The 24,882-nt window shown below is 34.7% G+C and overlaps 1 protein-coding gene across 2 annotated transcripts in view; it reads left to right on the forward strand.

The window, feature by feature from the left end:
- Positions 1-24,882, forward strand: part of ARAP2 (ArfGAP with RhoGAP domain, ankyrin repeat and PH domain 2) — a 188,381-nt gene that overhangs the window by 85,483 nt on the left and 78,016 nt on the right. For both annotated transcript variants that reach the window (XM_029947657.1, XM_029947648.1), the window contains exons 19-21: positions 15,836-15,999; positions 19,515-19,727; positions 22,977-23,082. In XM_029947657.1, the coding sequence (XP_029803517.1) occupies positions 15,836-15,999; positions 19,515-19,727; positions 22,977-23,082 (483 nt within the window). The remainder of the gene's footprint in view (positions 1-15,835; positions 16,000-19,514; positions 19,728-22,976; positions 23,083-24,882) is intronic.

Consider the following 24,882-nt stretch of genomic DNA (forward strand, 5'->3'; position numbering starts at 1 on the left):
AGTTGTCTGAAGTATGTATATGTCTCTATGTGTATGTGTGTGTGTATCTATATACAGACATACTCTTCAGTAGAAATAAAGCTTGCATATTTTTATATTTATTATGACAAGATCAGTGTGATCAATCATAGTTTTCTGTAGACATAGATTCCTTTGGGGCATTCACATTTAAGTATTTGGAAGCATTTTGGCAGTTGTAAATATGTTTTCAGTGTAGGTATGTAATGAATATAAATAATATCCTGAATTACCTATGCATGTGAGTCATGCAAAAATAAACTTGATTTCTTGAATTTATTCACTTAAAACATAAGCACCTACTGCATGTCAGATACTGTTCAAGGTACTGGGAATATGGTGCTGAATAAAATGATTTTTATGCCCTCATGGTTTTATGCCCTCATGGAACATGCATACTAGTGGTAGAAACAGAGTATGAGCAGGCAAAAAAAGAATCATAGTATCATGTGCATCGATCTTAAATGCTTGAAGAAAAATAAGGTAAGGGGAGAGCGTGACGGACAGTATCCTGTTTCAGATAGGGCCGTAAGAGGTGTGCGTGACGTGAAGAAGCAGACTATGCAGCAACAGGAATAGAGTGTTGCAGTGATGTCCTGAAGACCCTATGTAGCTTAGCGTGATCACGGTCTGCAAGCAAGCTGCTGTTGGCTGGGAGATTTGAATGAGTGAGAGGGTAGAAAGAAATTATTTCAAAAAAGAAAAAGAATTATTTCAGAGATCTTCCCAGGCTTGATCATATAGGACCTCACAAGTCATAATACATGTAAAGATTTGAATTTCATTCTGGGCATGATGGGAAGCTGCTCATTTGGAGAGCTGGGAAGTGGAATGATCTGACTTAGGTGTTTAAAGGTCTCCTCTGACTCCAGAGGAACACGCTTTTGCAGGACAAGAGTACAAGTGATTGTCCATTTAGGATGCTGCTGCAGAGGCCAGGCCAGAGATGACTGACATAATAAGATAGTGTGGAGCAGTGGTTGCAGTCATAGCAAAGGCAGGGGCCAGAGGTTCATTCATTGATTAAGTGAGTGGGGTCAAGTTTTTGACCTGAGCAAGTGCCTGAATGATGATGTCTTTTTCAGATAACAAATGTAGGAGATTAGAGTTAGATTAGTCATGTCAGTTTAGGGTAGTAGATTGAGAATTTGGTTTTGAAAATGGTGACATTGAGATGTCTCTTTGAGAGGAGAGTGGGGCTGATGAGTGGGCATGTGGATATACAAGTCTGGAATTAAGTGGAGAGGTTGCAGCAGGCAGTAGAGGTTTGGGAGTCATTGGCTAAGGAACTGGATGGATTCACCTAGACAAAGAGTAGAGACAGTAGAGTGATTTGAGGATGAAGCTCTTGGGACCCCAATAATTAGATTTCAGGAAGAGGAGGATGATCCAGAAAAAGAGCGTAGGAAGGAGCAGGTAGGGTCATATCACAATTAGGTAGAGTCTCTTGAACAAACTACCCCCCCCCCCCGCCATTTCTTGCCATTTGCTTAAAATCCCTTAACTATGCTGGGGTGCCTGGGCGAGTCTGTCAGTAAGCTTCTGACTTGGGCTCAGGTCATAGTTTGTGAGTTGGAGCTCCACATGGGGCTCTGTGCTGAGAGCCTGCTTCAGATTCTGTGTCTCCCTTTCTTTCTCTGCTCCGAGCCTGCTCGTGCTGTGTCTCTCTCTCTCTCAGAAATGAATAAACATTTTCAAAAAATTAAAATCCCATAATTACACTGATGCAGTATGTTTAACTCTATAAAAGTACATGATAATTTGCAAAAACATCCATAATATAAAAATATAGCTGAATTAGCCTCCCCTCTGGTTATTTTCTTTGTTGGTGACACAAATAATGACTTTCAAGAGTTGTCTGAACTTGTCTTCAGTTTCATGGGAGGACACTAATAGCTTTAGACAGCAAGTGTATTGCTGATTAGATATTAATGTCATAAGGTGGTTTTTAAAAAAATTTATAGACATAATTAGTATTTTGTTTTTTTACTTATTTCTGAGATTAAAAGTGTTCATGATACTTGAGATTCTAATACAGTTGATGGTTTCCCTCTACTTTCAGAGTACTGTTAATTATATATTCACCAATAATAATGAGGTGGTATTATATTCAGATGGTTTTATATCATTAAAGCACTAGCATAAAGCAATTTTACAATCATCTATCCATATTTATGGAATGCCTGCTATTCATATTTATTGAATTTCCTTCCTTTGTGGCAGGAAAAAAGTGGTCAGCAATACAGATTTGGAGTTTGAACTCCCAGAACTTATGTTTTTAAACAAATAAATAGTTAACTTATACTTGAATTTATTATATTTATCAATTATATTATCAGATTACTATAGTCAGGTTTTTTGGTTGTTTTGTTGTTGTTTTTTGTTTTTTTACCATTTTCAGGCAAAGAGGAATTTGACCAGGGTTACATAGGTTTTAATTAAAATGTTGCTAACATGGATTAAAATTTTAGAATTGTTCAGGTTTTAGAATTGTTCAGTTTGATTAATTTTTATTTAGTGCTTATTGCATGCAGTGCATTCTCTTATGAATGCAAAACAGGGAAACCAGACCAAATGCATTGGTATTTTGTATCATCTTGACCTTTCCACTGGACTACATGAATGAGCAGGTGAACTCAGATACACTCTGAGTTCATAGAGTAGTTGAAAACCAATGAAAATGCAAAATAATGGTCAAAGCTGCTTAATTGTGTTTCTGATAATTTCAAAATCTTTATCTACATGAGTTATTAAGTTATATTGCAAACATTTTTACTAAAGTGAAGAACAAGGAGTATGTCAGGAATAGGAGAAAAATACAGGGACAATTATATAACCAAGTTACTTTCTTTAAATCTCTTTCAACAGCTTCCGTACAAAATATACCATTTGAAAACAACTGTATTTATCATATGCTTACATCTGCTTTTACTTGTTTTTCCTGTTTTCTCCAAATCAGTAATATTCTGGCAATAACCAGAACACAATGCTGAGAATGTGTCAAACTCAGGATGTAACAGGCACTACTTTAAGCACTTGTAACAGCCCTTCAGTGCCCATCTGATGTTGAGGAGGAGAATCTGTGAGCTCAGAAATAAAGCTGCCAGTTATTTCACCAGCAAAATGAGTTTATTTGGGAATACAGAATTGCACGTAGGGACAAGTGAGTTACAATGAAGGCACTGGGAAATCCATAGGGGAAAAAACGGAGTAATCTTTTATAGAGGCACGTGGGGACTTGGGGAGGCTTTTGTAAACAAAAAGCCCTTTGGACTAAACTGGTAGTTTATAGTGACTTTTCATTGGCTGAGGTGTGACGGTCTCTCATTGACTGGACAGTTGCTGGGGAGGAGAAAACCTTTCTTCTCCTGCTGGAGTAGTAAAGTTTGGAGTAGTATGGGCTTACAAGATCCCCTTCCTGTTGGGTCTGCAATTAATTGGCTCACGTCTGTAAATGAGGGTTCCCCATTTTCCCCTCCTGACTCAATTTGAAACAAGGTTTTCTTTTATTTTCACAAGTCCAGTTTGACATCAACTTGAGGTCAGTTTGTAACTTAACCTAAAGATTTTTTGTTTTTAAAACAAGTATTTAAATAAAGATTATCTTTAAATAAAGAATTTTTTGTTTTTAAAACAAATATTTCACCAAATCATTCTCAAGAATTAAACCAACAAATGTACTAGGAGCCTGGATAAACAATATAAGGTACCAGAATTTAAAATTTCAGCATTTTATTAGAAAAATTAAATTACTTTGTTAGAAAATATTTTGTTAGAAAAAAACATATATCTCCATTTAATTCTTACCTAATTAAAGTGAAAGCTACAAGAGGAGGTCAGAAGTGTGTCAGTAAGAATCAGACTGGGTAGGGTACCTGGGTGGATCAGTGGGTTAAGCATCTGACTCTTGATTTTGTCTAACATCATAGTCTTATGGTTTGTGGGATTAAGCCCCACATTGGGCTTTGAGCCTGCTTCAGATTCTCCCTCTCCATCTCTCTGCCCCTCTCCTGTGCACATTTGCTTGTGCTCTCTTTCTCTTTCTCAAAAAAAAAAAAAAAATAAGTAAACTTAAAAAAAAGAAAAAGAATCAGCCTGGGAGATAGTGAGTGCACTAGATTATAAACTCTGACAGAACATAGAGAATGCAGATGTACCAGGACATGCACCTTATGTGGGACAAAGTAGGCTGTCATATTTATGTATCTGTTATATGCACATGTACACATATGTGCATGTATATATGTGTTTGTATTTACATTTGTATATGTTATGTAAATAAAATTGACTTCAAATAGGGAATAATGATTAAAGAGCAGGATTGAGAGGGAGCTTGGGATATAATAAATTTGATTTTAGACGTGTTAACATGAGTTGGTTGTTAAACATCGAAGGACAGTGCTAGGAGGAAGTTACGTTTATAGATCTGATGTTCATTTACAAGTTAATGGAGCGGAGATCATAGATTTTGGAGTTACCCATATATAGAAGGAAGAAGAGGAAATCACTTAGGAAGAGTCTATATAGAGTGAGAAGGGAAGAAGTAGTGTGTTAGAGCTTTGATGAGTACACATGATTTTCGAGGCTGGTTGATTGTCAGGGTGGAGTAGCTGCCTTGGGATTTTAATCTACTTTATCCAGAGGGTGAGGTAAGAAACCAAGAGAGAGTGGTGTCATAAAACCCAGAGAGAATATTTCAAGAAGGTAAAATAGTCAGAACTGGTAGGTGCTGAGGAGGGCAGATACTTCACTGGATAATTGATGCACAGTCCATCTGGTGACTTTGAAGAGAGCAAAAGTGATAAAGCAGAAACTGGATTAGATTAAGTTTGGGAACTCAGTAACTTGAAACAGCTGGTGAGTTTGCTGAGGATGTCTGGAGGTTAATAGGATTAGCGAGGTAGAAGGGATTTGTCCCAGAAAGGGAATATTTGTGCACTTTGTTTTAGATGGTTTAAACTTGTGCAAGTTTAAATTCTGATGAGAGGGACACCTGGGTGGCTCAGTCGGTTTGAGTGTCCCACTTCGGCTCTGGTCATGATCTCACAGTTTGTGGGTTTGAGCCCTGTGTCAGGCTCTTGTGCCGACAGCTAGCTCAGAGCCTGGAGCCTGTCTTTGGATTCTGTGTCTCACTCTCTCTCTCTGACCTTCCCCTGCTCACACTGTTTCTCTCTCCCCCCAAAAAATAAAACATTAAAAAATATAAATTCTGATAGGAAGGAGATACAGAAAGAGAGAGATTGAAGGTATAAGAGAAGGGGCAAGAAGAAAGCAAGGTCCCTTGATTATGACAGGAAGAAGAGAGGAACTGATGGATGGTTTTGGATGTTGGTAACTTTCTAGATCTTTTGGGTAGAATGTTAAGAAAGATACTGTCTGAGGTTTTCATTGCTTTTTAACCTGGTCGATAAGGATGACTCCTGAGCTTCTGGCCCGGGTGACTAGAAATGGTTGTATCGTTTACCAAGATAGAGAATATGTGATCCTCTCCTAGTACTCAAACAAGGCTAGTTAATTATAGATGTAATTGCTTAAGAGCTGTTTTAATACCATGTCAAAAGAAGAGAATTTCATTGCTTTGCTCTCTTTTTCATCTCTTTTTTTGATCTATTTCTTGGGAATTAATGACCTTAAGCTAAAGTAGATTGTTAAACGTGTCAATGACAGATAAAATTGTGGCTTTAGGAAGTAAAACAACTTCCAATTACTCATATTGATGGCATATAGAGATAGGGTGAATAATTGAAAGAGAGAAACCAACCAACTATAAGTTTAACTCTGTTTTTTTGCTAGTAGTATCTTGCAAGTCATAAATTTAATAAATAAATTTCACATCTTTTCCCTGTCCTTGTCTACCTTTGATTAAAGTGCCAAAATATGTTAATATTTTTTAAAGAGATGGAAGAGAAGAAAAACCCTGAACTGGAAAAGTTCATAAATTGATAATCATCCACTGATAGTCAGTATTTAGATATATATTTTAATCTTTACAGTGATTTTCTTTATATGCAAAGTGTGAGTGTCTTTATACAGAAAAATATTGCAATAATATTTTGCACACACAGAGCATTTTTGCTCTAAAAAGCTCTAAACAGAAGGTGTTCCAGATGGTGTCACTTTAATGTGTATTCTTTGTATACTTTAAAAAGTATTATTTTGGAAAATAAAGCTTTCTTGATTACTCTTAAAAGAGTTTCTGGCCTGCTATTTGGTCTATTACTGGGACTAAGACTCTGGTTTTCTTTTATGACTTAGTTAGGATTTTTTTTGTGTTAAAAACAAGTAATGGTTTTGAATATCTATTGTTACTCAGTGAATGTTCTGGACCATGAGGTCAGAAGGCATTTTCCTGGAGAGTAGATTATGTATCCACTTTAACTGGAATGTTCAAAACATCCTTTTCTTAAAATGTGAAAACTATTTCAGGTTAGCCTGCACTCCCTGTATGTGTTTTTCTGATGAATAAGCCACTCTGTTCATGGTTTTCACTTTCTCTAGCTACATGCCCATTTGTCAAAGACACCTGTTATTAAGCTTTTACTGAAAGGTGGTTGGGTGGAATGAATACAGTTATGAATTACTCAGATATGTTATCAGAAACAGAAAAGGCTGGCATGTTTCTTTGTTTTGGGTTTAGTTTTGATTGTTAAGATTTCTTGGTTGACCTATAGTAAAGCATAATGCACTTGATAGCTCCCAAGCCTGACTGCATTCATTTTAATTGCAAATTCCTGACATAAAGAGGCTAACACTGGCGAATAAACACTTCATCAATACATTCCACAATTACGGAACAGATTACTTTTCTCATTTTGGGAGATCAACACCCTGAGTTTAAGATTCTTCTTTCATATCAGTTTATTACATGTGATGGGTTTTTTTTTCCCCTCCTTGAATTGTATTTTGCTTTAGCAGATATGTTAGCAATACTCTGGAGGGTGAATTATCTTAAAGTGGTTTCTAAATTGTGCATGTAATTGCAAATTAAATAGTAGCCGATTGCCCACAATATCAGCTTGACTGCTTTTGTAACTTACTGACGATTTAATTCGTAGAGATAGTTTAATCTGAATGTTGCCAAGACAAACAAGAGATTCTCCTTCCTTATGGCGCCCACAGGTTTTGCAAAAAGAAACTATTCAAATTTATATTATAAAGTGATTTTTTTGTTAAATTACAATAAAGGGAATGTATGACTAACACAAGGTAGATTTTAAAGTCTATATTATTTGCTTCAAAAGTTTTTTACTCAAAGCACCTTCCATATACTAGATCAAGTAATGAACAAGTAAATGTAATACTATCTGAAAAGATCCAAAAGAATGAGATCACTTCTCAAGAAATATGGGCACGATAATGACTTTTTAAAGAGAAGTATGTTTAACTAGATCTAGAATGCTAGGTAGGATTTCAGCAGGAGAAAATGAGGGGGCTAAGAGATTAAGGTATTCTAGAAAGTAGAAAAAATAGGTTCAGAGGAATAGGATGGCTAGGGAACAATTTCAGTGCAAGTTGGCCTTGACCTTGAGTTCCTGAGGCAGAAGCATGAACCAATGAACTCGGAAGGATAGATTGATACCATCCTAGTGTTATCAGCTAAATGTAATTAATGACTTGGCTTGTTCTGGAAAAGATTGCAGGTTCTTTATGAGGGTACAAAAGATGTATTTTTTAAGGTATTTTAAAACTTAAAAAAATACTGTTGTTAAAAGTGTGTTTTTGGATTTATTCTGCAACCAGTGAAATGCTATGAAAAGTTTTAAGCAGACTTGAAACAAGGCTGTTTTCTCTCATTCCTGTGGGTGATTGCCTAATAGTATGCAGAGATGCGATTGAGAAACTGGAGTTCTTTGCTTTTCCTGGGGAATTAGGTACTTTGACACATTTTACTGAACTGTTGGCTTCAAAAGAAACAAGATCTTTAGAATATTATTTCTTCCTGCATTATTTTTGTGGCACAGTCTCCGTATCTGCAGATCATCCTAGCAGTTGTTTGCTTGCTTCTCACTAAACTTCCATCCTTAGGCAGCAAGGTATGGGCGAAAAATACTGTATCTCTATAAATGAAAATGGAAGAGACTTATGGATGCAGTGACCGAATAAAGTTGCCAGACTCCCGTTTCTGGCCGTGAGGAAATAACTGGCCTGGAGCATGCCCTCCCATTTCAAACACCTAGAAAACTGGGCAAAGTACATGAAACTGTTTCCAAATGTTGGAACAATAAGCATTCCAGGATTGTGGTTATGGAGAGAAGGGAAACAAATAAAGCAAGATTTTAGATCACGTTGTCTTTTTACCTGTAGGCACTTTTCAGTCTATGGCAATAGGAATGGGCAGACCAAGATAGAATGCGGTGTTTTTGCCACACTGAAAAGGGAGAGACAAAGAGGAGTTTAGGAAGTCTATAGTAGCGAAAATTTTCCAGAGATAGTATCAGAATAGAGGAAAATATCTTAAAAAAAAAAAAAGTTTTGGAAATCTTCATGGAAGCTTCCTTCCCACCTTTGTCTTAGTACTAATTTGGATGTCTGTAGGGTGAGGTTCCCAGGGGGTAGGCAGAAACAGCTCCCATGGTACTGTGAACTGAGCAATTCCCACAGCTTGGATGACAGTGGAGCCTATTCCCATTCTGTCCAGCTAGGTTAGACCTAATGAAACACACAGGCCATTGGCAAAGATCTCAAAACGGTAATACCATAGAATTAAGGTTTTTAGGTTAAAGGCAGATTTATTTTTTACCTTATTACTAAGCTTAAAAATATATCTGCAAAGCATCAGGTGCTCCACCAGTAATTTAGTTGCCAGGTTCAAACAGGCAAATGATGCCAAAATAAATATCAACTCTGTGAAAGAAGACAACAGTCCTGACACTTAGCACTCATAATACCTCGTGTATGGTTAAAATTGCTTGTGCTGCAAGAAAGCTGCAAATCAGTTGATAGGAATAGACCCAAAAGTTGGAAAGATAATGGAATTAGCAAAGACTATAGATAGTGATTATTAAATATTATAAATATATTCAAAATGTAAAGGAAAACATAATGAGGAAAATGGGTAATTAAAAAAGAAGCAAGTAGATTATCCTTCTAAAGCTGAAGGATACATTGTCTGAAAAGAAAATTTCACTGGATTAGGTTAATGCAAGAGCAGAATCTACATGAAAAAAAAGATTGATGACCTTGAAAGCATGAAAGTAGAAACTATCAAAACTTAAGCACAGAGAGGAAAAAGACTAAATAAAATCAACCAATCTCAGTGCCCGGTGGGGCAATATCAAACAGTCTTATGTAAATGTACTCAGAATCCCAAAACTAGAGAAGAAAAAGAAGTCAAAAAATCTTTGTAGAATTATGGGCAAATATATGAATTTGATAAAATCTTTGAGCCACATATGTACTAAGACGAGCATACCACAAGAATGATAGAAGCAAATCAACCACATCACGAGATACAACATAATTAAATTTCTGAAAACCATTGCAAGCAAAAAAAAAAATCGAGTGCTAAGAGAAAAAAGACATTAAGTATAGGTGACAAAGATAAGGGTGTCTCGTCAGAAACAGTGCAAGTCAGAGGATAATATATTGATATCTTTTCAAGTACTTGGGGAAAAGCAAAAAAGCATTTTAAGAAACCTGACAAAATAAACCAGCAGCTGTTAACCTAAAATACTAAATATAGCAAAAAAATATCTTTCAGAAATGAAAATGGAAGTATTTTGTTTTAAAGAGAGAGAGAATGTGAGTAAGGGAAGGGGGAGAGGGAGAGGGAGATAGAGAATACCTGAGCTAAAATTGAGGGCTGGATGCTCAGACACCCAGGTGCCCTAAAATAAACTGCTTTTGGCCAAACAAAACACTGATTTCTTCTACAAGACTTACTGTTTTCATTATAATGTATATGTGTAAGATATTCTGATTTTCAGTCATATTTATGGGGCATGTTTCCTTAAAGTTGTGTTTTAAATATTTTTTACACAAAGTTACTGATTTTATTTATGAAGACATCTGGTTTTTAGCACTAGACCAGGCTTACATGTGATACTTTGTGGCTTTTATATTGCAGTTTTGAGAAAATTGTTTTTGTAAGTCCTGGGGCTTGGTTTCTAGGTCTTATTGAACTCTCTTGATTCATTATAGGATATAGGAATATTTATATGACTTTGAAATGGCCTTTAAAATTTATGTTAGATGAATGGACAATTAGAATAGACAAAATTTATGTTTGAGGAATGGACAATTATAACTCTATTATCGAGTTCTCCGAGTAACTTTTAAGATTTTCAAGATGTAATGAAGTATTACTCTGGATCCTAGAAATGTGAAAACATTGTCTGATATTAGTTGGAATTAAAAAGTTGGCCAGGATTTGTGTTGAAAATGTCTTTTGATGCTTTATTCCATGTACACAGAGTTTAGATAAGCACCACAGAGGAAAGTTATTGAACAGATGCTATTAAATGTCACACATCTACTTCACTGGATGCTATATTTTAGGATTCAGTCTTTGACAAGTTGACTCGGAAGCTAACTTGTCATAACTTGCTCTACCCCTCACTAGTTCACAAGGAGACAGCTAAACTTGTCATCATGGGATTTCTTCTGACTAGAAAGAAAAAGTTTGAAATGTGCACAGTTGATGGCAGAATTACACTGGTATTGAAGGAGGGTTGTTGCATTTTGGATTTCCTTCCTTGATTGATGAAATAACTCACCCACAGCACTTGTTTGATAATAAGCAAACAGTATCAAATATTTTGTAAATATTTTGAGTTTGATTATCAGTAAAAAATATGTAAGTATGAATCAAAGAAAATTAAAGTTCTCTTTACTTACATTCTTGAATTTAGATCATAATTTTGATTGTATAATGTATTGGCTTGATTCTCAGGAAAGTTGTCCAAGTTGTGTAGTTTCAGTTAGAAAATTCACCCACGAATAGAATGCTTTTCGAGCTAATGATGATGTAAGGTAAACAAGAAGGCTAAATAAAGCATGGCAGCAATATTACAACAAATGTCCAGTTTCTTCACAAAGAAAATTATAGAAACAGGAGGTCATGGCTGCTGTGGTGCTGTGGAACATAAAAACAATAGACACAGATGTCATGAAGCAAGAGATGAAGCTTATAGGCGCGGATGTCAGGGAAGAAATAATAGTTAAGCAAGTTCAGAAGATGTTAGAAGTGTGTGTAAGCTGCTCGTAGCTTTATCTTCTTAGAGGAACATTTACAGAAAAGAAACTAGAGGGAATAAAGAAGAACTTTTATTTACTTTTTAAATTAGAGTCAGTGAATTATCAGGAATGTTAAAAAATGACCCCCCGCAAATAAAACAAAACAATAACCTAGTGTTTTTGCAACTCATTTCTTTCTCTTTAGGTTGAGTCCAAAGGAGCCCCATCAGAGTTTGAAATCAAGATTAAATAGTTTTGCTCTGGTATAAATATACTTTTAACTACATCAGTGATTACTTTTAACTTGTGTTTCAAATCAAGTTTTATATCTAGCAATAGGGTTTTAAAACTGTTATGTACCACTAAATGCCCTGCACTGTGCTAATGACTAGAAATCCAAAATGCTTTCTTCCTTGCTTGCCTGTGCAAAGTTTGGATTCTAACAGCAAAAACATTTACACACAGAACAGATAGCATTAACGGAGGGCAAATCAGCTGTTTAGAATTAGGAAGGGACACACATACTAAGCATTGGGAAATTACGGATAGAATGTCAGGGAGAGTTTTCTGGAGTACAGTTTGGGGAGCGTGGGAGTAGCCAGCCAAGAGCAGGAAATATTTATTGTATTATGATATGAAATTTTTTAAGTGTGTCTTTAGTGTAGGAAAATGGCAGAGTTGGAGGGGGAAAATATGGGCTAGATATGAAGATCTTTTAATCCTGAAAATTCCAGAGCTATGGAAGGGAAATGATGAGGAAATGATGCCATCCACCTTGCATTTATTTGTCAATATATTTTAGTTTTTTTTAAATTGAGGTGTAATTAACAGGTAATGTTGGTTTCAGATATATACATAGTAACCCAACATTTTAATATATTGTGAAGTGATCACAATAAACCTACCGTTTGATACTTTCTAAGATTATTACATATTAGTATAGTTCTTGTGCTATACATGGTATTCCCATGTCTCATTAACTTTAACTGAAAGATTATACTCTTATTAGTACTTGGTTTGTACCCGTCACCTATTTTGCCCATCTTTTCATCCTTCTTCTCTCTGGTAACCACCAGATTATTCATTATACCTAGGAGTCAGTTTCTGTTCTGTTTTCTTAGATCCCACATATAAGTGAAATCGTATATTTGTCTTTCGCTGACATATTTTCCTTAGCACAGTACCATCTAGATCCACCCATGTTGTCACAAATTCTTTTTTATGGCTGACTAATGTTTCATTGCATGTATCTACACCACTTCTTTATCCATTCATCTACTGATGGGCACTTAGGTTGCTTCCATAACTTGGCTACTCTGAACAATGCTGCAGTGAACGTAGGGATGCGTATGTCTGTTTGAATTAGTCTTTTCTTTTTTTCAGATAAATACCCAGAAGTGAAATTGCTGGATTGTGTGGCATTTCTATTTTTAATTTTTTGAGGAACCCCCATACTTCTTTACATAGTGGCTGCACTGTTTTGCATTCCTGTCAAATGTGCATGAGGGTTCCTTTTTTTCATATCCTCATCAGTACTTGCTATTTCCTCTCTTTTTGGTACTTTCCATTCTCATTGTGGTTTTGATTTGCATTTCCCTGATGATGAGTGATGTTGAACATCTTTTCATGTGTCTGTTGGCCATCTGAATGACTTCTTTGTAGAAATGTCTCTTCAGGTCATCTGCCAGTTTTTTAATTGGATTGTTTGCTTTTTTTTTTTCCTCTCACCTGAGTTGTGTGGATATTAACCCTTTGGTGGTTATACAATTTTGCAGGTTATCTTTTCATTTTGTTGGTGGTTTGCTTTGCTGTACAGAAGCTTTTAGTTTGTAGTATTCCCATTTGTTTATTTTTGTTTTTGTTGCATCTTGCCTCAGGAGACAGATCCAAAGAAACACTGCTACGACCATTATCCAAGCAATATTTTTTTTAATAGTTTTATGCTTTCTGGTCTTAGATATAATTCTTTAATCTATTTTCAGGTTTTTTTGGTTTTTGTTTATAGTATGAGAAAGTGGTCCAATGTCATTCTTTTGCATGTAGTTTTTCCAATACCATTTTTGAAGAACTCTGTTGTATGTTTCTGCTTCCTTTATTGAAAATTAGCCATATAAACATGGGTTTATTTTTGGACTCTCAATTTTGTTCCATTGATCCATGTGTCTTTTTTTAATACCTGCACTTTACTGTTTTGATTACTGTAGCTTTAGAGTATAGTTAGAATATGGGGAGTGTGATAACTTCTAGTTTTGTTCTTCTTAAGATTGCTTTTGCTATTCAGGGTCTTTCGGGGTCCATATAAATTTTAGTATTAATTTTTTCTGAATAATTTGTGAAAAATGCATTGATATTTTGATAGGGACTGCATTAAATCTGTAGATTGCTTTGTATAATGTGGACATTTTAATAGTATTAATTCTTTTAATCTTTGAGCATGGTATACCTTTCCATTTATTCATGTCATATTTAGTTTCTTTCATCAATGTCTTAGAGTTTTCAAAATAAAGGTCTTTTCACTTATTTGCTTAAATTTATTCTTAGGTATTTTTTTAAATTTTTGATGTAATTGTACATGGTATTGTTTTATTAATTTCTTTTTCTTATGGTTCATTATTAGTGTATAGAAATGCACAGATTTCTGTATGTAACTCCATATTTTCCAACTTTACCAATTCTTTTTTTTTTTTTTTTGGTGGAGTCTTTAGGGTTTTCTATACATAGTAATATGTCATCTATAAACAGTGACAATTTTACTTCTTTGATTTGGATGCCTTTTCTTCTTCTCATCTGATTGCTATGGCTGGGGCTTCTAATACTATTACTATTTTAAATAAAGGTGGTGAGAGGATTCTTGTTTCTTATTTAGAGGGAAAGCTTTTATCTTTTCACCATTGAGTATAATGTAGCTTGGGTTTGTTATACATAGTTTTTCTACTGATGTATATTTCCTTTAAACTGACTTTTTCAGTTTTTTTATCTTTAATGCATCTTGAATTTTGTCAAGTGTTTTTTCTGCATTTATAGAGATGATTGTTATTGTTTGTATTCTTCCATTTGTTAATGTGTTTCACATTGATTGATTTGGAATATTTAACTGTCCTTGCATACCTGGAAAAAATCCTACATGGTCATGATGATGGTATTACTGATGGATGTGTATTTATTGCCATTTGATTATTTGTTTTGTTGTGGTTTCTGGAGTTTTTCTCAGATCCTTTCGTGTCTTTGTCACTTCTGGTCTTTGCTTTCCCCTCAAAGAGCCCCCTTTAATATTCCTTGCAAAAAGCTGGTTTAGTGATATGACCACTACTTTGAACTCTTTATCTGGTAGATTGCTTATCTCTCTTTCATTTAGTTGTTTTTCTGCGATTTTGTTTTGTTCTTTCATGAGGAACATATTCCTCTGTCTCCTTATTTTGCCTCTTTGTTTCTGTGTGTTAGGTAGATCAGTTACACCTCCCACTCTTGAAGGAGATTAGTTTTGCATATTAGATCATCCTCAAAGCCCTGAGGAGTGGATATTAAAGACATAAAGAAGTGGGAAAGGAAACTTATTAGGGGGCATTTTAGTGACCTTAAGAAGCATTGTAAAGACTTGAAGTCAGACAATGTCAAAATGAAGAGGAAACAGAGAATATGTATCCAAGAACAGGAATCAACAGAATCCACGTGGCAGTAATGTGGTTTGTGTGGAGGTGGAAGGCGGAACCAATCTAAAATTAATTTATCCCATATTTCTGGTGATATAAGTGGAGGATTTTAGTACTAGTCTGATATGAAGAAAAAGAAGGGCTCTCAAGATAATTGTGACAAAGTAAGATGAGACTGTCCAAAAATTAGTATTAGTTAGAATTATTGTTTACTATTTAGTTATTAAAATTACATTTACTGGTTCTTGAGGTAGGTACTTTTATTATCCTCATTTTGCCACTAGTGAAACTCAGGCCCAAAAAAGATTGATAACTTGTCCAAGGTCACAAGGAAATAAGTGCGGAATGAAAATTTGAGTTTGGGTAGTGATTACATTTTTCACTCTCTTGACTACTTAATGCTCTTTTCAATCACATGGAGATGTGATCTGTGAGATAAAGTTATAATCTGGAGATAGAGATTTGGGAAATGAGGGATGAAACCACTGGCCTGAATGACCAGCCTCTGTAGAATCCTTGGAGTTCATGTGAGTGCACTGAGGTTAAAAAGAGGAAACGAGCTTGTGTAGAAATTGAGTAACCAGAAAGATAGGAAGAAAATCCAGAAAGAATTATATTAAAAACCAAAATGTATTTTTTCTTTTTTAAGAAGTGACATCATCAGCAGTTCTAAAATCTTGAAAAAAGTAGCCATAAAAATCTAGTCACCCATGATGCTTGCCAGAGCAGTTTCAATTCACTTATTCAGAAACAAAATAAAATGGGTCAGAAAATGAAGGAGGGTGAGACCATGAATTCAGAGAACTTTCCGGCACTTCATGGAGAACTGTCACTATACAGATAAAAGAGATTGAATGGAAGGTAGTGGTAGACAGAGAGTTTTTCTTCTCATGGGTGAGACAAGATCACATTTACATGGATTTAAGGATAATCTGTCTAGAAGTCAAAATTAAAAAAATATATATAATTTGAAATGCTTCTAAACTTTACAGAACATTATACATCCATGGGCATACCAAGTTGGATTTCACAGTCTGGCATACTGCAATTGAAAAAGCAGCAGGTACAGATGGTAATGCATTACAAGATCAGCAGCTCAGCAAAAATGACGTTCCCATTATTGTGAACAGCTGTATAGCATTTGTTACACAGTATGGTAAGTATCATAGAGTTTTTATTCGACCCCCAGAACTCATAGTGTCATTCTTAGAGTTTTTTCAGTGGTTCCTCCATTGGACTGCATCAGAGCTCTTTATATTTGTAAGTACATCAGTGAAAACTAAAAACGTAGTCACCATTCAGCCAAAAGCCATTCCTTCTCCCAATAAAACTTAAATTACACAACGTAGTTTTACCATTTTCTTCTTCTTTTACATGTGTAAAAAGTTTAAATTCATATTGAAAGAATCTATGCTGTAAAATGTATATTAAAAATAGGTTGAAGACTATTTTTCAGAGGTTATAAGAGATTACAGTAAAGTGTAAGGGAATGCAGTGGGTTGCCTCAACATGTTTTGGAAATGATAAACTGTGGGACAGTAGATAAAAGAATTTTATTGTTGACATGTGTTCAAAGCATGTGTGTGTATTTATTTCTTTCCACATGCTATTATTCACATGTATATATTAAGAATCATGGTTATTGTAGTAGTTTCAACTTAACTTTAACAGTTTTATGAATAGTTTGCAAGTAAAAAAATAATTGGTTGACATACACATGGGCCAGCTTCATTTTAAAATAATATGCTATAATAGTAAGTAAAGTATTCCTTGATTCTTCATATTTTTTCAAATTTAAATTCCTCAGATTCCTTCTTTGTTACATAATTTTTCAGTACTCTAAAAGGTAGAAAATTATAAACTATTTTAAATATAAAAATGTTTTCTACCTTTTAATCTGTAGATAAGTGCCATTGATTTAGATTACAAGTGTGTAAAATGATTGATCTTGTATTTGGGAAGGTAATTAGCTTTTTTTGGTTCTCTTAATATTAGAAGTGTCCTTGGGTGTTTTTAATTTGAAAAGAAGGTGTAATCAGTGAGAGGGCTGCAGTAAAACATTGTGTTATTAGTTTGTTACTTATTTATTGTCTGTTGTATGCCAGCCATTGATCTTGGTACTGGAAATACAGCAGTGGGAGTACAAAGTTAAAGACAAAACCATGAATCATGGGTTTCAGTAATGAGAACAGACAATAAACTGCCATGAGCCAAATGTTAGAAATAACAAAGGCTGTGAAGAAAATAATTTTTAGAAATTAAATTTATAATGTGTATCTGCTTCCTTCAGGAGAGAGTGCCATTCATTTTAAGTATGTTGCTTATTTCATATGTAATTCAAGTATAATTATTATCAGTATTCAGATTAACTTTGAATTATATATCTTCGAATTGTATATCTACTGTAAATGTGTTTACAGTCACATTATGTGGCTGTTATTCTGTGAAACTTCTTCCTATGATAGTATGTCTATATTTTCCTTATCAATGGTAATCATCTGTTTATTTGAAAATGGTGGAGGAAGAAGGTTATCATCTTCATTTATTAGTCATTCAGTTTTAGCACACTTGAATTTCATTGGCATAAATGCATTGCACACATATTATGTTTTAGCAAGAGCATAACCTCATTGGGAATTTTTACATCATGTTAGTTTCCTAATAGCATAGGGTCTTTCTTAAGCTGAGAAATGATTAAAATAACTCTACTAACTCCAGTGTATCCAATTTAAGGATTCTCTAGGGAAATCAGAAGTTTCTATGTGGTGTTTCTTGGAACTTAAAATCATTAAGCATTAGATTGTTTTCAACTAAATTTCATACATTAAAACTACTTTGTAACTGTGGCACACGGTACATTACCTTGCATATTAAAGTAATAAAGCCAGTGAAAGACTGTTTTGTTTTGTGTCTAATGAGCAGAATATGGGGAAAACCCTGATGTTACCAGCATGTACAGTAGGGAGTATATGATACACACTTAGAAAATGCCCAGTGATTTAATAGAATGAAAATGGTTGACTCAGAGCCTTTACAAATCACAGTTATTTTGAACTTCCTGACCTTTGTGTTAAAAAATGAAGACCAGTTTTTGTGTTCACAGTGTTAAGATTTGAACTTGACTAAAAGATCACAGTCAAAATTTTAGAGTTTTAATTTTTTTTAATGAGTTATAGTAGTTAGTCTGGGGGAATTATTTTAATTCATGTCAACAAAATTATGCATGCAGTTGATTCCAGTAGTAGCTTTTAGAAACTCACTCAACTAGGAATATAACTTAAGATCAAAAACTTAGTCACAGTTTTTTTTGTTTGTTTTTTAGATGTTGCTTATTCTTCCATTAAATGATCATTTATTGAATGCTAAAGTTCTAGTCATGGTAGAGTTACTGTACACAGCAAGACATGATCCTTACTTTCTAGCTTTTTACAGATTTGTGAATCAAAGACATTTAAACAACTAGGCAGGTATATCTCAAGTGTACGGAATTCTATGGTAGAGACGTTCAGGAGTTGGTACAGGAGAGCTTCATGCGTAAGATGTGCTTATCATAAGTCTTAAGAGAAAATAGGAGCTAGTCAGAAGAAGAAGGGAATTGGGATTCTAGGAGGAGGATCAGTGCCTGCTTATGTATGGAGTCATGAGGGAAATTGTCTTTTGAGGGACCTGTTATAATTCATTGTGGCCAGAGCTTAGCATGAGAACAGTAGATAAGAGGCAGGAGGGTTAAGCCTATTCCTGTAGAATATTAAATATTATAATAAATCCTTAAATTTGTTCTCTGGGCAGTGAGAGGACAGTATCCAGATTTTTAAGCATGTTGGTGACCCTAACAGACCCGTATCTCAGATCAAGCTATTATCAATGTTGAGATGGACTGGAGACTACCCGAGAATAGGGCAGGGAATTGTGACAATGTGGTGAGGAACTGAGGGCAAAAAATAACAGCACATGGGATAGGAAGAAGGGTACAGCTTGAGAACAAGGTTATGATGAAACATATATGTGACTTTTTAATATTGTGAGAAAGAAAGGTTCTGACTTATAAAGGACTGAGGAGAAGGAGGTGCTGTATATTGAGATACAGGGACAAGACAAAGAACATACTGAGATTTGTAGGTGAGATAGTGAATGGGGCAGGAGACTTAATTCCTCAGATTATTTTGAATTGTTCATGAGAATGGTGTGAGCATGTGTTCAATGTATATTTATTAAATGTCTGTATGTTAAAGTGTATGTGTGTGTTCAAAATCTTAGAAATGAAAACCTGGGTGAAAAATGTGTATGTAGTAGTTAAACTGATAAAGTTGGATGGGTTCACCCAGAGAATTTTGTAGGGTAGTAGGGAAAATAAGAAAATTGAGGAAGTATTTGTGGAATCCTTAGTAATACTACATGGTAGAATAGATAGAGGACTGGAAGAGTAGTCATAGAGGAATGGGGGGGAAAGATAGGAGATTATAGTGTCATGACAGCTGGACATTAAAAGAATTTTAACAGAGATTCATTTGGAGTGGGGAACCTCTCTCTCCTCATGCATGTTTATATCAACTCTTGGAGAATGATTTTGTCTAGATCAATGTCCCAACATGAAAGTTTCTATTTCTAAGCTATAAATGTAGACTTTGAATTTAGACTTTTATAATGTAACTTTTTTTTTTTTTAACAAAGGTTTAGGATGCAAATATATCTATCAAAAGAATGGTGATCCTTTGCATATAAGTGAACTCCTGGAGAGTTTCAAAAAGGATGCAAGAAGCTTTAAATTGAGAGCTGGAAAACATCAGCTTGAAGATGTGACAGGCATATTGAAAAATTTTCTCTCTGACATTGATGATGCACTTCTTACTAAAGAGCTCTACCCATATTGGATCTCCGCTTTAGGTAATACACATAATATGGAACATGATAAATGCTTGCCTTCTCATCTGATAATTATATTTCTAAAATATTTGGTAATATGAAAATTTAATTGAAAGGAACAGTGTACCTAAGGCTTAGAACAAAAATCGTGTAGATATCAATAGCTGTTTATATCTACCTCAAAAGAAATGTGTAATAATAATTGCTAAATCGTGTGTTAAAGTAATTCTTAGTTTTCAGATTTCTAAGTGTTTACTTTGCTGTAACTTTGAAAGTGTTATGGTTAAGTCCATGTATGCTATTCCCTTTCATTAAGATTAAAATGAAAGGTTTAATATAAGATTGGTTTTATATGGTTTCCCTATATGGCTCTTTGCCTTTCCTTCATCATTCATACTACCTCTGTAGGGTACATAAAATACATTTTTAAGCTCTTTCTCTCTTCGTTTTCCCTTCATTAAAAAAAAAAAAAAAGAAAAGGCTTAACTACGCTGTAAGAACCTATTTAAGAAATGACTCCAGAAAAGTAGTTTATTAAATCACTTGTTGGGTCAAATTGATTGAGTAAAACCTACATTTACTTCCATTAATTCAAAATAACTCCTTTTACAAAAACATTACAACAATGAAGACTTTTAAATGTAAACATTACCTTTCATCCCATCTTTCTAATAGAACTATTTTCATTTTTACATCTCATTTTGTAGTCTTTGTCCCCATACCTATAATTTACATATAATCCTTCTTATTAAACCACAAACATTTCATATATATCTACAATACTTTCAAAATGATTTTCAGTCTTCATTTTTTCAATTTAAAAAATTTTTTAAATTATCATTGAATTTTTTACCATAATTTACTAATATATTTCTCTTGTACATTTAATCTGTTTCAAGTTTTTTTGGGAAAGTGACCTTTGAATGATGATACGATATGCCTCTGTTAAGGATAGGCTTTTTCAGTAAAATATTTGTTTAATCTCACACATAAATATGATATTTTAAGGGATTAATGTTGAAGTGATGTCATAAAACCTCTACAGTTTGGAAAATTCTCCCAAGAATGACCCTTCTTAGTGCCAACAAGAAGGGAGTGGTATTGTTACTAAAATAAAGCTTTTCATAACTTAACTACCAATTCAGAAGACTTTTATTTGCCTCCTGGTATTTCTCAAATCAGTAGGTTCAACTCTGATCACAAAGAGTTGATTGCATAATTATCTGGGATATAAAATATAGAATTAGATAATATATCACTTTAAGCCCAATTGCCTTGCCCCTCTATTTTTGTTTCAAGAGCTATTATCTATTATAATTTTATAACTATGAAGTTATTTACAGCATCTGTATTTTATAAACACTTATTTGTCTTTATTGTAAAATGAGTTATCAAAACTTTGAGCCAAGAATACCTTTGCTCAATTGTCAAGTTCCAAGACAAAGATGTTTTTACTTTTGTCAGTCTACCAGGCATAGGTAAATAGTAGCAAGTCTCAAAGAAGAATATGTTCACCTTTTACTTGGATGTGAATTCTTTGAGAATTTACTTGGAGAAGGTTTTAGATACTAGGTCAAATAGCCTTAAAGTCATGTGCCTTTAGACCCAGCAGAGCTCACCCTAACTTGTCTGGGGTGCCTCATGCTGGGTCTGACAAGGGTAAACCAGAACTCTCTGGATGACCTCACAGAAGCGCTCTCTTGGGTCCTGTGCACTGAGGCAAAGAATGCCTTACAGTGTCATACCACCTATTTGTATGATATATGATCTATTCTTCTAGGAACACCATTAAGTTGTCTGAAGTCTGTGGCTGGCTGAATAGTTCATTGTATTTTCTGTGTGACCTGAAATCTATCTTAAGTTTTACTTTCAAATTGCTTAAGCTTTATTTTGAAAATATCATCTATTTTATCCTTATAGAATATGCGAATATATGTTGTACTAACATGACTTGTTGTTATAAATGTAGTAGTTTAATAACATCTTATTAAGTAAATACCATTACAGTTAGAAATTGGATAACAAGAGGATGTTTGGATTGTACTAGAGATGATAGGTAATTCTTCATTCACTTCCAATATAGTTTCTGAATATAATTTTGGTGTTTTCCTCACTTTCTCTTCGAGAGTCATCTATTAGCAGAATTATGTCAATATGATCATATTTACTTCTATAGGTCTTACATGTAGGCTAAAGCAGTACCAAGGAGCTATAGTTATGACTTTGATTAGGACCATACTTCAAAACTGTGCCACAGAGTTTCTTACTCCTCAGGGATCCTGATGCCCTTTATAAGGGACCATGTCCTTTTGAAGAATCATTAATGTGCTGTGACTTGGCTTTCTGTGACTTGAATAGGTTGGGCTAAACAGAAAATGAAAAAGCCTTGTTTGCACAGGTAGTTGGGAATCGTGAGGAAATATATAAGTACAATCCCCTTGAGTTACAAAGTCAGCCCGTTATTTATTTGAAGAATGGCCTTTTCTTTCCCCTATCAGCTAGCAGGTTAGAGCAAACCACTTCACATCTTCTGGAATCTAGAACTTTGGGGGTTTCTGGGTCTAGTTTCTCTAAGTATTTGACTTCTGGGGTTAGGAGAGTGGAACATAATTGCCTCTCATCCTCCTCTCTATAAATAACCAAGTTCTGTCAGTGACAATGACAGAGGGTCCATCCTTCTCTAAGTCTATGTCCTAGTTATCAGGGCCTGCACAAGACTTCTTCCACTGCCCCCTTACCTTTTCCAAAGACTTGGAGATGCTAGGGCTGGTCAAAGACCCCTATACATGGATCTGAGGGGTAACACAGTTCAAATTTCTGAGATGATTTATTAGTTTTGGTAAGATTTTTATGATTTCACAAGGGGAAAAAAATCAGAAATGTCATTTGCAAATAACAGACTGAAATTTTCCCATGGAAAAAGTTAAAATACTTTGTTTCTCTCAATTTGTACTCGAATTTGAGTTATTAATTCAATATATTCCTATTAGATGAAGTTCAGTTGTTCATAAAGTAGAAGATAAAGTGCATCCCTGGGTTTTGAGAGTGCTTCATTTTTAATTAGCATAAGAACTCTATCTTCTTGCCATGGAATGTCTATGTAAATGCCTTTCCAGAGATATAGAAGCTTGAATATTTATTATGTCGAAACTTGATTAGATCACTTAGTGAACTACAATAATGAATATTGTTTTAAAATACTGTTAAAAGGCAAATTTGTAATACAATTAGATTAGGCCTAAAATTATTTTGTTTGTTTTTAACCTCTAGATACTCAAGATGACAAGGAAAGAATTAAAAAGTATGGTGCATTTATACGTTCTCTTCCAGGCGTCAACCGGGCAACGTTGGCAGCTGTAATTGAACATCTTTACAGGTGGGTGGTTTCAGGAGCTTTTCCAGACATTTCAAACATGGCACTCTATAAGTCCCTTCTTAAATTTAAAGTGCGATGGCTAACTCTCTGTATATGACTATGATTATCCATCATACCTTAGCAATGCTTCAATCCACTGAAAAACTACTAGATCTAGTACATGAATTTAGTAAGGTAGCAGGATCCAAAATTAATATACAATAAGTCTGTTGCATTTTTATAGACTAATAATGAAGTAGCAGAAAGAAATTAAGAAAACAGTCTCCTTACAATTGCATTAAAAATAATAAAATACTTAAGAATAAACTTATCAAGTGAGGTGAAAGACTTATACTCCAAAAACTATAAAACAGTGATGAAAGAAGCTGAAGATGACACAAATAAATGGAAAGGTATACCATGCACAAAGATTGGAAGAATTGTTAGAATGTCTGTACTGCCTAAAGCAATCTACAATTTTAATGCAATTCATATCAAAATACCAACATATTTTTTTAAAGAATTAGGATAAATAATCCTAAGACTTGTATGGAGCTACAAAAGATCCCAGATAGCCAAAGCATTCTTGAGAAAGAGCAACAAAGCTGGAGGTATCACAGTCCCAGGTTTGAAGATATATTACAGAGCTGTTGTGATTGAAATCTTGTGGTACCAGCACAAAAATAGACACACAGGTCAGTGGGAGAGAATATAGAGTTCAGAAATAAACTCGCGCATGGTTAATTAATGTACAACTAAGGAGGCAAGCATACAATGGGGAAAAAGCCATCTCTTTCAAGCCATCTCGTAACTGGACAACCACATGTGAAAGACTGGAGCTGGACCGCTTTTCCAACACCAGATACGAAAACAAAAAACAAAACAAAAAAACCCCAAAAACTGAAAGTGAACTAAATACCTAAATGTGAGATCTGAAACCATAAAAATCCTAAAAGAAGACCTAGATAGTAATTTCTTTGACGTTGGCCTTAGAAACCTCTTTCTAGATCTGTCTCCTCAGGGGAAACAAAAGCAAAAATAAGCGATTGGGACTGCACCAAAATGAAACGCTTTTGCAGACAGAGGAAACCATCGGCGGAACAAGGCTGCCTGCTGAGTGGGGGAAGACGTTTGCGAATGATAGACCTGGTAACGGGTTAGTAGTCAGAGTAGATGAGGAACTTCCACAAATCAACAGGGAAACAAATCTGATTTACATGGTTGGAGGACCTGAATAGCCGTTTCTCCAGTGACATATAGATGGCCTATAGACACAAGAAAAGATGCTCAATATCACTTAACATCTGGGAAATGCCAGTCAAAGCTATGAGACATCACCTTCTGCCAGTCAGAATGGCTGTTATCCAAAAGACAGAAAACAAGAAGTGTCTGCCAGGATGTGGAGTAAAGGGAACCCTCCTGCTCTATTCAGGGGAATGTAAACTAGTGCAGCCACTGTGGAAAGAGTATGGATGTTCCTCAAAACATTAAAAATAGAGCTACCATAATTTAGTAATTCCACTACTGGGTATTTACCCAAGGAAAATAAAAGTACTAATTCTAAAAGATATATGCACCACTATGTTTATTTATTGCAGCATTATTTACAATAGCCAAGTTATAGAAGCAATGTTAAGTGTCCATCAATGGATGGATTAAGAAGTAGTACACACACACACACACACACACACACACAGTGGAATATTACTCAGCCCTAAAAAAGAATGATGTTTTTGTCATTTGCAACAACATGGATGTACCTAAAGGATATTATACTAAGTGTAATGAGTCGGACTGAGAAAGACAAATACCATATGATCT

Source organism: Suricata suricatta, chromosome 1 (assembly GCF_006229205.1).
Source record: "Suricata suricatta isolate VVHF042 chromosome 1, meerkat_22Aug2017_6uvM2_HiC, whole genome shotgun sequence".
Classification (NCBI taxonomy): Eukaryota; Metazoa; Chordata; class Mammalia; order Carnivora; family Herpestidae; genus Suricata; species Suricata suricatta.